The sequence below is a fragment of the Xiphophorus maculatus genome, chromosome 7 (genome assembly GCF_002775205.1).
Source record: "Xiphophorus maculatus strain JP 163 A chromosome 7, X_maculatus-5.0-male, whole genome shotgun sequence".
Classification (NCBI taxonomy): domain Eukaryota; kingdom Metazoa; phylum Chordata; class Actinopteri; order Cyprinodontiformes; family Poeciliidae; genus Xiphophorus; species Xiphophorus maculatus.
The window spans coordinates 1,942,915-1,955,962 of NC_036449.1; the positions used below are offsets into that span (position 1 = coordinate 1,942,915).

General features: G+C 35.9%; 1 protein-coding gene across 1 annotated transcript; it reads right to left on the reverse strand.

Annotated features, from left to right (window-relative positions):
- Window positions 1-3,016: 3,016 nt before the first annotated feature.
- On the reverse strand, window positions 3,017-8,283 carry LOC102220089 (cytotoxic T-lymphocyte protein 4-like). The gene is made up of 5 exons (XM_005805277.2): window positions 8,119-8,283; window positions 6,112-6,359; window positions 5,031-5,187; window positions 4,791-4,951; window positions 3,017-3,734 (listed from the first exon to the last, which is right to left on the reverse strand). The coding sequence occupies exons 1-5, from the start codon at window positions 8,189-8,191 to the stop codon at window positions 3,630-3,632; spliced, it is 744 nt and encodes a 247-aa protein (XP_005805334.1). The 5' UTR covers window positions 8,192-8,283; the 3' UTR covers window positions 3,017-3,629.
- Between the last annotated feature and the right edge of the window lie 4,765 nt (window positions 8,284-13,048).

Here is a 13,048-nt window from a genome sequence, read left to right on the forward strand (position 1 = left end):
GCTGTTAGATGTGTCAATCATCCAAATCAACCAATGGGCTGCAGAAAATCTGCCCTGTGGGTTTTTTTCTGACTCAATGCTTTTATAACCAGAGCGCCCAGGACTGTTCTTTTTAGTAGTAATTCTAATTCACTCTTCTATTGTTAAAAAAATCACTATTATTAATTGCAAATAACATTTATAGCAAGATATAGGTTGGGGAAAATAAGTAAATAAATAAAAAAATAAAGAAACTTGTAATTGCACACATGCTGCCAAAATGTCCAAAAACAGCATATTTGGAATATTTGCCTGGAATTTGATCAAATAATACCTTAATAAAATGTCTATGCTTGATTGTTTTGGAATGAACTTTGGTACAGCAAGTGGTCAGAACCTGTATTGTGAATTGCTAGAGGTTCTGGGTTTCCACTGCCTGCTTTAAAGGAAAATCCACATTGTGTAATGTATTTTATTAGAATGTATTATTTTTATTTTGTATTTTTTCACTGTGTGCCATATGTATTTGCTCTTTCTCAGTAATACAAATGTTGATTTTTAGACCTCTAGAGTATTCTCTGGAATATTACTTTGATTTTGATACCTGAACCAGACAAATACACTTTGTAGTTGCTGAGATATATGGAATTATTTTTGGGGATGTCTTTTTCGAGAACTGTCCAAAAAATATACAAAAAAGAGACAGCAGAGCTTTACGTCAGTCTGACTGTAATCTGTTCCCTCTTGTTACACTTCAGTGTGTCTTGTCCAACGTTTACTACTAGAACAAATGTACTCATGTAAACCTATGCAACGTGTGATGGGAAGCCCAGTGCTTTAACTTCCTAACATGTCTGTTCAGTAACCACATGGCCCTGCTGAGCTTCTGCTGCCATCCAGGGGCAGCCATGATTTGCACTGACCTGCAGTTACCGTGTTGGCACACAGCAGTCATGGCAGAAATGATGCTCTCCATACAACTCCCTGTTTTGCTTTAAACAGCAGTTGCATGGCTCCACATGAAGCACTGACAGTACAGATGTTTATGTTGTGAACGTAGCAGAGACCGTCATGTGTGGGTTTCCTCCAATCCTCCATCATATGGGAGCTTTTCTCAATAACACTCCCATGAATAAAGACTGGCATACAGTTTAAACAATGTTTCACAACAATCAAGCACAAAACAATTATAATTTGTGTAATAAGTAATAGAGTCCTTGTTAAATCTGGAATTAACTGGTTTTGTTTTAGAGTTTATTTCCTTTAGCCACCCCTGAACTTGATTGCTACCAAACATATAGAATCACAAACACAGTTAACTGAAAATCTGCCTGATTAACTAAAATAGGCTAAGAGCAACACACCATGCCTTGTTCACATCAGTCAGTCTAGAAAAAAGGCCTAAAGCCATTTCTTAGACTTCAGGACTGCAGGAAGGTTCAGTGAAAGTCATTATGCATAAATAGAGAAAACACAAATATACTCTTGAATTTTTAAAAGTTAGACTTTGATCTATAATCTGAGCAGAAACTCAGAGCTGAACACAGATAAACCATCTGCTACCTTTTGTAACTTCTTATGATCAACATAATTTGACAAAAAGATTACAAAATAAACTTAATATCAATATTTATATTTTGTAGAAACTAATTCCTACATAATAATGTCTAATAATGAAAATATGATAAAATAAGTGACTGCATGAATATTCACTTCTTCCAGTCGGTATTTAGTGTTTGCCCAGAACGCCAGTCAGTCAGGCTGCAGGTTTCCTCCATTCTTCCTGCTGAACTGTCAGCTGTGACCAGGCCTTTTTAAATACAGCACTTATTCTCTATCAGATTGAGGTCTGGACTTAGACTAGGCCACTCCAGAACCCCCCACACACCCCTTTAGTCTCTTCATACCTTCTCTGTTTACCTTCAGCTGGATGCTTTAAGTAGCTTTATGTGGTCTACTGACATCTGCTGGACTAAATGTGTCCTGCCTCGTGCTAAGGCCTGAGGTTTTCGTTCTGAGTTTCTCTGTCTGCTGCTGGAGGACAAACTGACCCCTTTTCTTCAATTTGCTACTTTTTTCTTTTACTATTCTGAAATTTGCATTAAATATTTAGTGTGCTCAGTAAATATTTAAGTTAGAACTAAATGTTTATTTTCTGAACTTAATATTTAGCTTTCTAGCTAAATATTTATCATAGAAACTAAGCTATCATAGCTTTCTAGCTAAATATTTGGCTTCAAACTAAATATTTAGCTTGCTCACTAGTATCTAATTTGGAGCTAAATATTTAGTCAATACACTAACTATAAATATTTAGTCAGTAAACTATTTATCTAGCTAACTAAATATTAAGGTTGGAGATAAATATTTAGTTTCTATGATAAATATTTAGTTTTGAATATGTAGCTTGTAGTTAATTAACTACATTAATTAACGTTTTGTCTTGCTAACTAAACATGTAGTTAATAAATTACATATTCAGGTTGTTAACTAAATATTTCATTGGTTGACTTGATTTGAAACTGTGACATTCATAAATGACTAAATAACATGCTAAAAATATGACTTTGAAAAATGAGCCCCCATTTTTACTCTTATGACAGACTAAATACTCCAAATGAATGCAGTTATTGTTTTAATGAGTAACTCTCCAAACTCCATCACCTTCATGTGTTTAGCCAGATGTCACAGCTGCTCAGCAACTGCTGCAGAATTGCTAAAGGCCGCCTTTAAGTTTCTGGGGTTACAATATTTCCAATATTTCTTATCTTGCCACTTATATTGGCATATCTGAAAACATATTTTATAAACAGAAACTAATAAGACAGTATTTCAAATGTACGTCATCTTAATGGTGTTAATGATGTGTTGCTCTTAGCCTATTTTAGCTTATCAGACAGTCATATATAAAATCACAAACACAAATAACCATATTTGTGTTTGTGATTTTATAAGTTATCAAGTTATAAATCTGAAATTAACAACCAGTTAATTTCAGATTTAACAAGTGCTCTATTACTTATTACACCAATTATAATAGTTTTGTGCTTTATTGTTTGATTGTTGGGAAACATTGTTTAAAAATCAGGTTTTATGACAATTTTTTATGACAGTGTTACTCAGTGTTACTATATAAATGCAGCTTTGCCAATGAAAAATTAACAACATTCAGTAAATTCATTGTATATACAGTTTAACAAAGGACATAGAAAAGATAACATGTGTAACAACATTGTAAACCGGATTCATTTTGGCTCAGTGTAAAGCAATCCCCTCCAACTAGATTTAGAAAATGAGCGTTCAAAACATTTTGCGATGTGACACAGAACTCTATTTTAATTCAATATGTAACAACATGTAAAAACAAAACACAATAAAAAGGTGAAAGCCACAATGATGCTGAACGTTGCAACTAAGCAGCTTAAACAAAGAAGTTTTACTCACATCAGCAGTTTTGTACACAGTACTAGCGGTACTAGCCTTCTCACCTCAATACAGGTGCTTCAGCAGCTCAAGTCAAATAAACTTAACTGAATCAAAGCCACAGCTTTAACACAATGTGTGTGTTTACAAGAATGTAAACATTAGTTTTGCACTGGAGAAGTACAAAAGCACAGACAGAGAAATAATCGCTATCATTTGGGACATTTCTATGCCATGGTTCCACACGAAAATGGTACAGCATCCACTTTGTGAAGCAAGATATTCGGCGGCATCCTGATAGGTTCCCTTCTGCCTCGCTCACACTGGAGAGTCTGCAGATCAAAGCACAGATATTATCCAGACGTCTCCATAGGAACACTGCCTTTTTATGGAAGCAGATTTTTTTGTTATGCTTTTGTTTTGTTGGGTTTTATTTCAGTACTTTACAGTTTTTATTGTTCCACTTTGGCTTGAAATGTTTTCAGTAGAAATGCCCTAAGGAACAGAATCAGTTTTTATATTCTAATCTGCAGTCTCACTTCTGTAGTTTGTTATGAAAGCTACAGTCTGTCCTGTACAGCAGATCAGATGAATTCATTTTAGTCAGGTTTAGTTCTCTGAAAGAGAAACACATCAATAAACCTTTAGTCAAAATAGTTACATTACCAATATATGTAGATGGTAGAAGAATCTTTTGTAGTTCAAATTGGTTAAATGTGTTCAGAAACTCAGAAATGGAACATAAAATTTAAAAAACAATAAAAACACAAACACAAAATCAGAAATTTTGCAAAGTCTGAGATTGTCCATTATTTATTTATTTATTTTTGTTTGTTTGTTTTTGGGGTTGTATTTATGCCTCTGCTTTAAGAGTTGAGTCAGTAAGTTACATTTGGACACCAGCAAAGCAGAATAAACACATTTCACAACAAAATGTGCAGTAATAAAATAAAGAACACGGTTCAGTATTTGTGGATATTTTCATGGAACATAACTCTGAATTATTTGTAGAGCATATCTGAAATATGTATAAAAGAAGTGCAGCTTAGAAAGCTGAAATACCCAGCCACAGTGATACTAGACTCATTATTGGCTGATGTTGGCAAAGCAGCCAATCCAAGATGGCTGATGAGTTTTCTTGGTGCTAATTGGCTGAACCATCAGTCATAGCAGAAATAATGAAGATTATATTTCAACTGCTGCTGTTGCGCTAAGATGCTTCCCACAGAGCATATTAATGCATATTAATGTGTATTTTGTGTTGAACTAGGCAGTTGTAAACATTTTCTGACAGTCTCAGCTGTAGCTGCTTTTGGACAGTTGTTGTCTCTAACCCTGCTGTAAGTGAAGAAGTTCTGAACAGGTGGGAAAACTCTCTATGCTCCTACCTGAAAAGTGATGATGATGATGAGGACACAGATGACGGCTATCACAAGAACTACCACAGTAACGCTGACTGCTGGTTTTGTCTCATTACTCTCCTCTTCTTCCCCCTCCTCCTCCTCACTCTGCTGTCTCTGGGGCCCCCGGACAGGGCAGGGGGAATCCTCTGTGGATGAAACAACAGGGTGAAGGGCTGAAGGGAAGCCTTTCAGTCAGCAGGTGAAGCTGACTTTGAGGTGACCTACCCAGGACATGAAGGAGTGTGCCGTTGCCTGTGAGCTGTTGGTAGGGCGGTGGGTAGAAGACCTGGATGGCACAGCGATAGATATCTGTGTGTGTGGCTTTCAGTCCGGATAGTGTCACCACCACAGCGCCATCTTTCATCTGAATCGCACACTGTCCCTGAAACAGACATTAAACAAGGATTCACCAAACCTTCCTGCACTTTCACATGTTTATTTGACCCAAAGTCTGATTTTTACCAACATTTTGGTTTAACTTTTTTCATGATTGCTTTTATTAAACTGATTTTGCCCAGGGCGAACTTCCAGCAGCAACATGTAACTTTTTAAAAATATATATGTTTTTTCCATATGTTTTAAAACAGCCATCATGTTGTGACAGAATGGTATGAGACAAATAATCTGTGAAAAGATCGATCTTCTGAGCTATTATTGCCACCTGAAGATCGGCAGGAATGTGCCACCCAGAAACAACCAATCAGAGCCAGGAGGAGGAGCTTAGCACTGTTAATCAAGCTTGTGTACGGAGTGCTGAGGTATCCTTGGTACCCAGCACTTCCTTGGTGCTGATACCAAGGACTCCAACAACTCCTTTAAGTTGTTGGAGGAGAAACAACTTACCGTTCCAGAAAAATCATTTATCCTCTGTCATCAGTGGCCAGTGGCAGGCTGTAGCTTAGCAAAGAGCAAGGGGGAGGGGCTGAGCCTGAGAGTGATTGACAGCGCTAAGACCCTCCTCCTGGCTGTGACTGGTTGTTTATTACTGAGTGGTGTATTTCTGCAGTTAGTACTGGGAGAAGCCAGAGGAAAAGTATACTGTCATGACTTAGTAATAATTTTAACAAATATGTAAAAAACATGTTTTGTATAAAAAGTACATACTGCAGTCTTAGGGTCAAGTTAATTTTACAATAGGATCATTTCAGTTTGTTGAACATAAAGCATCATGCAGCACAGTGATCAAGCCTTCTTTCATTTTAAAATGCTTCACCTCCTCATTGACAGCAGCATCAGATCATGAAGCTCAACATTCACACCAAACAGTAAGAACCTGAATTACAGCGCCCTCTATCAGCAGCCTTACATCTCCGTCTTTCTCCTGCTGCATCTCCTTCTCATGCTCTGAGGTGTTGAGGGTGGAGGTGCAGATTTTCTGGTTGCCATGGAGACCTCTAAGCAGAGCCACCTGCAGGTCTTCCTGGTTGGAGAAGAGATTCTCCAGACGCTGGCCGGGTCGAAGGTGGGAGGCGGCGGTTCTGGAGTGGATGATGCAGTGGATCTGTGCCGTTCCGTTGGTGCTCACTACTCTGTAGGGCTGCGTCACCTTCACAGCTGGCACAAAGAAAAGGTAAAAACGAAATGAAGTAACAACATTTTGGGTTGTTACAGGTGAACAGCTGTAAGAGTCTAACTTCACCTGCAGGTACTCAGCACAGCTAGACTTTATTACCAAACTAACAAAAATCCTCCAAATCAGCTCCAAACACATTTGAAACTTCAGTTTGACATTCCTAATGATTCAGAAGTAGCAAAAAAAATAAATAAAACATTCTTGAATATAGAAGGATTTTAATTGAAAAAAGAAGAAAACTATCAACCTTTGGAAACCAGATGATCAGAACACATCAACTGCTTCAAAGTTCAGTTTGATTCCAAGACATTGCAGAAGAGAAATACTGAAACAGTTTGATATGAAACTTTAGAGGAAATAAACCCTTTTTGATTAACTGTGTTGGGTGACTAATTACTTTCATAAACATCACAGCAAGTCTCAGGTTTAGAGACACAGACGGATAGTTTCCTTCTAGTCCAAGTCTGTGGGAAAAGCTAGTCAAGTTATATTCACAGAGGTCACATATGAACAAGATATAAGTCTGATGAAACTCAAAAAATATCTGGGTTACATTCTAGCTTTTCTCATAACTGAACTATTCATATTTATCAGCATTGAACAGTCATGCAGTGAACTCCCACTCTGTTATACACTGTAATCTAATACAGAGAAATTAGTCTTCAGTATTTTTGCTTCAGCTGAATCTCAGAATTATTCTGGCTGATATGAATCAGGTTAAATTCATCAACCAGCGACAAACCAGTGAGTGTAATATTTATCTCACAATGTCTTGTTCTTAATACTAATACTTAGACTTAGTTTGATGTTAGACTTCAGTTTCTTAATTAGTAAGAAATTACTAATTAAAACAGTCTTCTGTATGTCTTCATAACTTCACTTACCTTCAGATAGCCTGTCTGAACCATAGCTCATCAAACTTGCATGTTGTTTAAAATGAAAAAAACTGATTTTCTTTATTACTTGTTTTATGAAGTTTTAAAGAAATAAACATTATTTGCTGTATTGAAATACAGTCAGCCAAAAGAAGAGTATGCTGTTCTCTAGGGACATTAAATTTGATGAAAAATTCAAGGATTCAAGGATTTTTTAAATTGTCATACCAGCTCAAATTTGTATGTTTATGCTACAAATTTAGGATAAGTGTAAAAGAGTTATATCTATATATAAAAGAGCATATATTTGCTCTTTTATATATCTGTATTATTTTGTATTATTTTATTCTTTTATTTATCTGTAAACGTCTTATCAACTTTTACAGATAAAAGAGCACATATTTGCTCTTTTATATATAGAGCATATATATATAAACTTGTATTTCAGTTACAATTTCTATAACTTGTATTTCTATAACTTGTATTTCTATAACTTGTATGTCACATTAAGTCTTTTTTTCTCTCCACTTTTTCCTGAGTTTGACATAAAGGTCTCATTTGTTTTCCCACTGTTTTTGTTTATGTTTTAAATGGATCTGCATTAACCTAGACATTAGCAACATGTTCAAAATTAGACTGTTATATACCAGAATAGTGTTGATAAAAGTTACATATATTCTCCTTTTGAAAATATTGTTATAATATACTATCTGGTAAAGGTTTAATATTAGTTACAGTAGAATTACTGCAGTTATTGTTTTAGCTGTTCAGATCTGAACAAGTCTCCTCTCTGTACAGAAACATTCAAATATTAAAGTGTTTTCTCAATCTATCACTCTATCGGTTAAAACTGGGTTATACTCACAGCTCCACACAGGCACACTGATGCTGAGCACTGCCAACACACTCCATCCCATCATACTATGAGTCAGGAACATCCTACAGGGTTTCACAAAACGTTGCAGAAATCTTTAAGTCAACAATAAGAAAAGCGTGGTGGGCCCACTCCCTGGCTAACCTGACGACCAAATTTCATGAAAATACATCTAAACCAGATGAACTCACCTTTATAGTCTTTCTCAGCTGTCATGGAAACTGTGTGGCAGCACAGGAAATGACGACAGCGATTTGCCAGTAAAGTCAGACAACTTTTAGTGGCTGTGGTTCTACAGGAACGCAGAGAAGAACAAATTTCTGTGATTTTCATGAAGCGGTTAGTGTCAGTAAGCAATCAGATGTTTGAAACATATGCAGTTTAAAAAAGCTCTGAAAATACAAGAAGATAAAGACAGAAAAATATAGAGTTGAATATAAAATCTCTCAAAGTGCAAAAATAACGAGTGTTCCACCACACTGCCTTCTGTTTGTGCGGGAAACATGCAAATCAAGATGAGTGTGAAACTTATATTCAGCGCTTCTGCACCATAACTTCTGATCGTCTCCTGCACACTCTGCACGGCTCACACTCATCATTTGCTGCTTCTTTAATCCCTGTTCAGGTTTTATGTTTGCAACTTCCTAAAACACAACTCAAAGTTTGTGACACACATTTTGAACCAAATTCAGAACTTTTGAGACATGGCTGTTGAGTGGAAACCAATGAACACAAGTCACATGATCATGTGGAAACTTTTATAGGCTGAATACTTAGAAATTTTGTGGCTTCTGAATTTTCCTTAAGCAAACAGCAAAAAAAAAAAAAAGTTAAAGCAAGCAGTTTTCAGTAGTAATATGTTTTCATTACTTAAAGTGGGTCTAAATATGGGTCTTCTTATTTTAATTTTTACCTTTATATTTGGTTTTGTCAGTAGCTTTTGCAGCCGATAGTTCTAACAGTTACAGATTTGAAGCCAGTCTTTTCTGCTTGCTTGAGATGAATACTTCATATTTTATGCTGAGTGGAATGTACAGTGAAAACTTAAAAAGTAACTTGAAATTTCAAAAACATATTGGACAGAGAGCTTCGCTGAGATCTTGCGTTTTCTGAAGATGAGCTCCTTTAATAACTGTTCTACTTAACAACAGGCAAAATAAAAACATTGTAATATCTGCAGGAAAACTGAGCCTGGGACACATTTTATAGCAGAACATCATTAGACAGAATAGAAAATCTTGTTTGATTCCAGCAGATATGTGTATATTACTTGTTTTTTAACAACATCTGGCGTGAGTTTGACAACAGGAATATAAGAAACATTAATTAAGAAAAATATTGACATCTTCAGCATTTATCTTGCCAATTCTCAACAGATGTCATCTCTAGGCAACTCACAGGACTATCAGGACCGATTCATATCCTGAAACATAGAACTGAATCAGTTTAATACAATTCAAATTGATAAACATACTGTACATTGATAATTAATCCTTATTTTGATATAGTGTGGTCTAATTTGGTTTATGATCGCAGTTGGTAAAATGTTATTTACTGTATGTGTTGAAGCAAAGTCAATTGGATTGGGTAACTTTGCTGCAATTCCTGCTCTTAAGCTAGCATGTGGTGATAGTGGGAAGAACCAACTCAACAGGAAGACTTTCTATACTAAAAAGAAGAATTCTGAGACTTAACAACAGCAGCAGTTGTGTTACTGGCTACATCTAACAGAAGACGTGGTAAAACACAATCAAGTACAATCTGCAGAAATGATTGGCAATAGTTTCTGCCTGACTGGTTTCTTTCTAGAAGGTGACATTGTTAAACAGAAACTCCAGTCAGGAGGTAGCTTCTAAAGAGACACTGACACAGACAGAAGATAGAGCTAACGGCAGCAATATCTGCAGAGAGAGCATAAATGGTGAGCAGCAGAAGAATGTAACTGTATGAGTAAACTTCCTGTAGCAGACTCAGCTCAGTAAAACCATCTGGTCATCATCTGGCCAAAGTCATTTTCTGCCAGAAGTAATTTTGGCTAAATAAATAAATAAATAAATAAATAAATAAATAAATAATCTCCACCTCTTTCTTTCCAAAAGATAATTTGGGCAACAAATATCACTTCTGGCAAAAAATGACTGGCCATTATTTTAGGAAGGTGACATGTAGATATGTAGAATCTTTACACACAGAAGTAATGAGCTGAAGTTATTTATTGCTGTTTATTTCCTGTTGCTTTTCCTCCTTAATGAGGTTGTTCACATGGTGCTGCATCCAAACATAGACATGAAAAGTTGAGTAAAAGAAAGAAAATGTGGTAGAAAATGTGCAGAAGCAACAGAAACCCAAAGAGGGAGAGGATTCACACAGGCTTAACTAGGACATGCACTGCACTATCCATTCACTATAAAATTATGCAAATTCTAATTGCAAAAATAAATTTGCTTATTGGAAACACGACAATTTTGAAAAAAAACAAACTGAAGTTTGTCCTATGTTTAAGCATTAGAATGAGGTGGATTTTCGTTTGTATCAAAATTTGTGCATTTCACAAGACTGCAATGGAATATTTTGCATCACACAAATCATGTGATCAACAACCACATGTTACTACTGGCAAAAACACGAAGAAGACGACGACAGGAAGTGGTAGGAGGATGATGGCACATGTTTTTAATAACATATCAAGTGAACAAGCCATTTCATGTTTGAGTTGAACTGTACTTCTTATTTAATGGAAACACTGCAATTGCAAAATTTTGTTTTTTCGACATTAGTGGAATATCAGTTACACATTTGTAATGGAAATGCAGCTAGTGTCACATTCTGCTGAGCCACTTCTGGACCCAAGAGAAAAAAACTCAACTGTTCCTGAGAGGCTCTAAGTCGTCTTTTCAGATGGTATTTCTATGAAAAGTCAAATTTCCACAGTCAGAGATGATTTGAGATGCTAAGCTGCTGATGGTTCACTATGTTTTATTAGGGCACCTACCAGGAAACCTGACGAGCTATATGGAAATGCTGATATAGTTATGCAGCAGGATGTGGCACCTGCCTACACTGACAAGCACAACAATACCTGCTTTAATCACCAGGGTGTTACGCTGCTGGATTCCCCTCACTGATCTGACCCCAACCCCACAGACCATCTATCCAGAGGGCAGATATCCAGAGGAAGATGTGACGCCAAAGCCAACGTTCCAGGTTTCCTTAAAACCTCAGCTGGGTGATCACCTGCATGCCGCGCAGCACTGATGCAGTATTTCATGCCAAAGCAGTGCTGACTAAGCCCTGAGTGCATACTGTGCATACTGCATGGTACATGGAACTTTCAGTAGGCCAACATTTCTGTCTTGATATTTTTTTTGTTTGTTTTCTAAGAAGCTGAATTTGGAGTTTTTGGTTCACTGTAAACAATGATGTTTTTGTCTGAGTAGAATTTATCCTGGCTTTTAAAAAACATCTGCCCTAGCTGATGGTGTACACCTAAACTATAACCGCTGGTGTCTAGTGGAAACACTGTTTCAGTGTTTGGGTTGTTTACTTGCAGTACAGGCTTTAGGTTGTGAAATGTATAAAATCTTCCATGTCTTCTGATTTATAGTCATGTCCCAGATCTGATAAGATTTATTTGCAGATCTTTCTTCTTGCCTTCCTGAGGAAACACTGTCTCAGAGTTTTGGAATATTTGGTATCTTTAATGTAGAGCCACAACCAGAGGAGGCTGTGAGGTCCCCTTCAGCTGCACCGCTACTAGACTGATGAACTATATTAGAAAAAGTGAATATGTAAAGTTATGTAGAAAAGAAATCAACAGCAAAAAATGTAGGTTAGGGTTAGGGGTTCACTTTTCTAAGTTGTATTTTCACCAATGTTATTTATTTATTTCGAAATATCACAGTTGTAAAGTAAATATTTAATTCAACAAAATATCTACATATTTAGTTTGGTGCCAGTGGTGCCAGACTTTGACATAAATTTCTTGGTTTGATTTTATTTGAGAACATGCTTTTCTTTTACAGACATAAAAGGTGTCACCGTTTCTGTCTCTCTATATGGGATTGTTCCATATTCACCAGGAAGTCTCAACATTGTACTTTTTATGATTTTTTTTAAACAAATCTCTTAAAATCAAACAAGAATAATAGAAGTTAGTGGGTAGTTTTTTGATACCTACTAGTACTAAATAGAAACCTAGAGATGAACTGCATCTCTTGATGCTTGAGATGTAACATCACCTATTTACATCTGAAGCCTTTCATATGATTATACTTCTGATATTAGTTTAAATCCACTTTCCTTTAGTCCACCCAGATAATGGTTTACCCTAACCCTAACCCTATACGTTTTTTTCTTTGGGACTTCATTCATTTCCAATTTCAGTGATTTCTAAGAACTGATCTGTATTTTACATGTTTTATTGGCTGTTTTTATTTATTTGAATTGTTGTTCTATTTAAATAAATAGATTCTAAAATCGTAGCCCACATATATCAATGTATTAGTTTTAAGATTTATGGTTTTTGTGTGTAATGTCAAATTATATTAGTTCTAATAAACACCTGAATCTTGAGTTTTCCTTAACTTTAAGCTACAATCATCAAAATTAACAGTATCACTCTATTTCTATTAAATCTACTGGAAATAAACTTTTTAAAATGAGGTTTTCCAATAAATAAACTTTTAAATGATTTTCTACTTTATTGAGATGAACTTCTATATCCTCATCTGGATTTCTATAATTTAATTTCGTAATGTGGCAACAATTACCAACCAGTTCAAATGAATCTCACCAGTCCCACCAGTAACACGGATCAAACATCAAGGTCAGAATTGTGGCAGATGGTTGTTTGTCTTTTTTCTGATTAAACCTTTTTTCAAATCTATGTTTGTAGTTTATTTTACCATAGTTTAGTTTGAGT

Excerpts from the sequence above, each read along its gene's own strand:
- LOC102220089 (XM_005805277.2), bottom strand. The coding sequence starts at position 8,191 with ATGTTCCTGACTCATAGTATGATGGGATGGAGTGTGTTGGCAGTGCTC. Across the intron at positions 6,360-8,118 it reads CAGTGTGCCTGTGTGGAGCT|CTGTGAAGGTGACGCAGCCC; the intron begins GTGAGTATAACC and ends TCTTTGTGCCAG. Across the intron at positions 4,952-5,030 it reads CACACTCCTTCATGTCCTGG|AGGATTCCCCCTGCCCTGTC; the intron begins GTAGGTCACCTC and ends TTTCATCCACAG.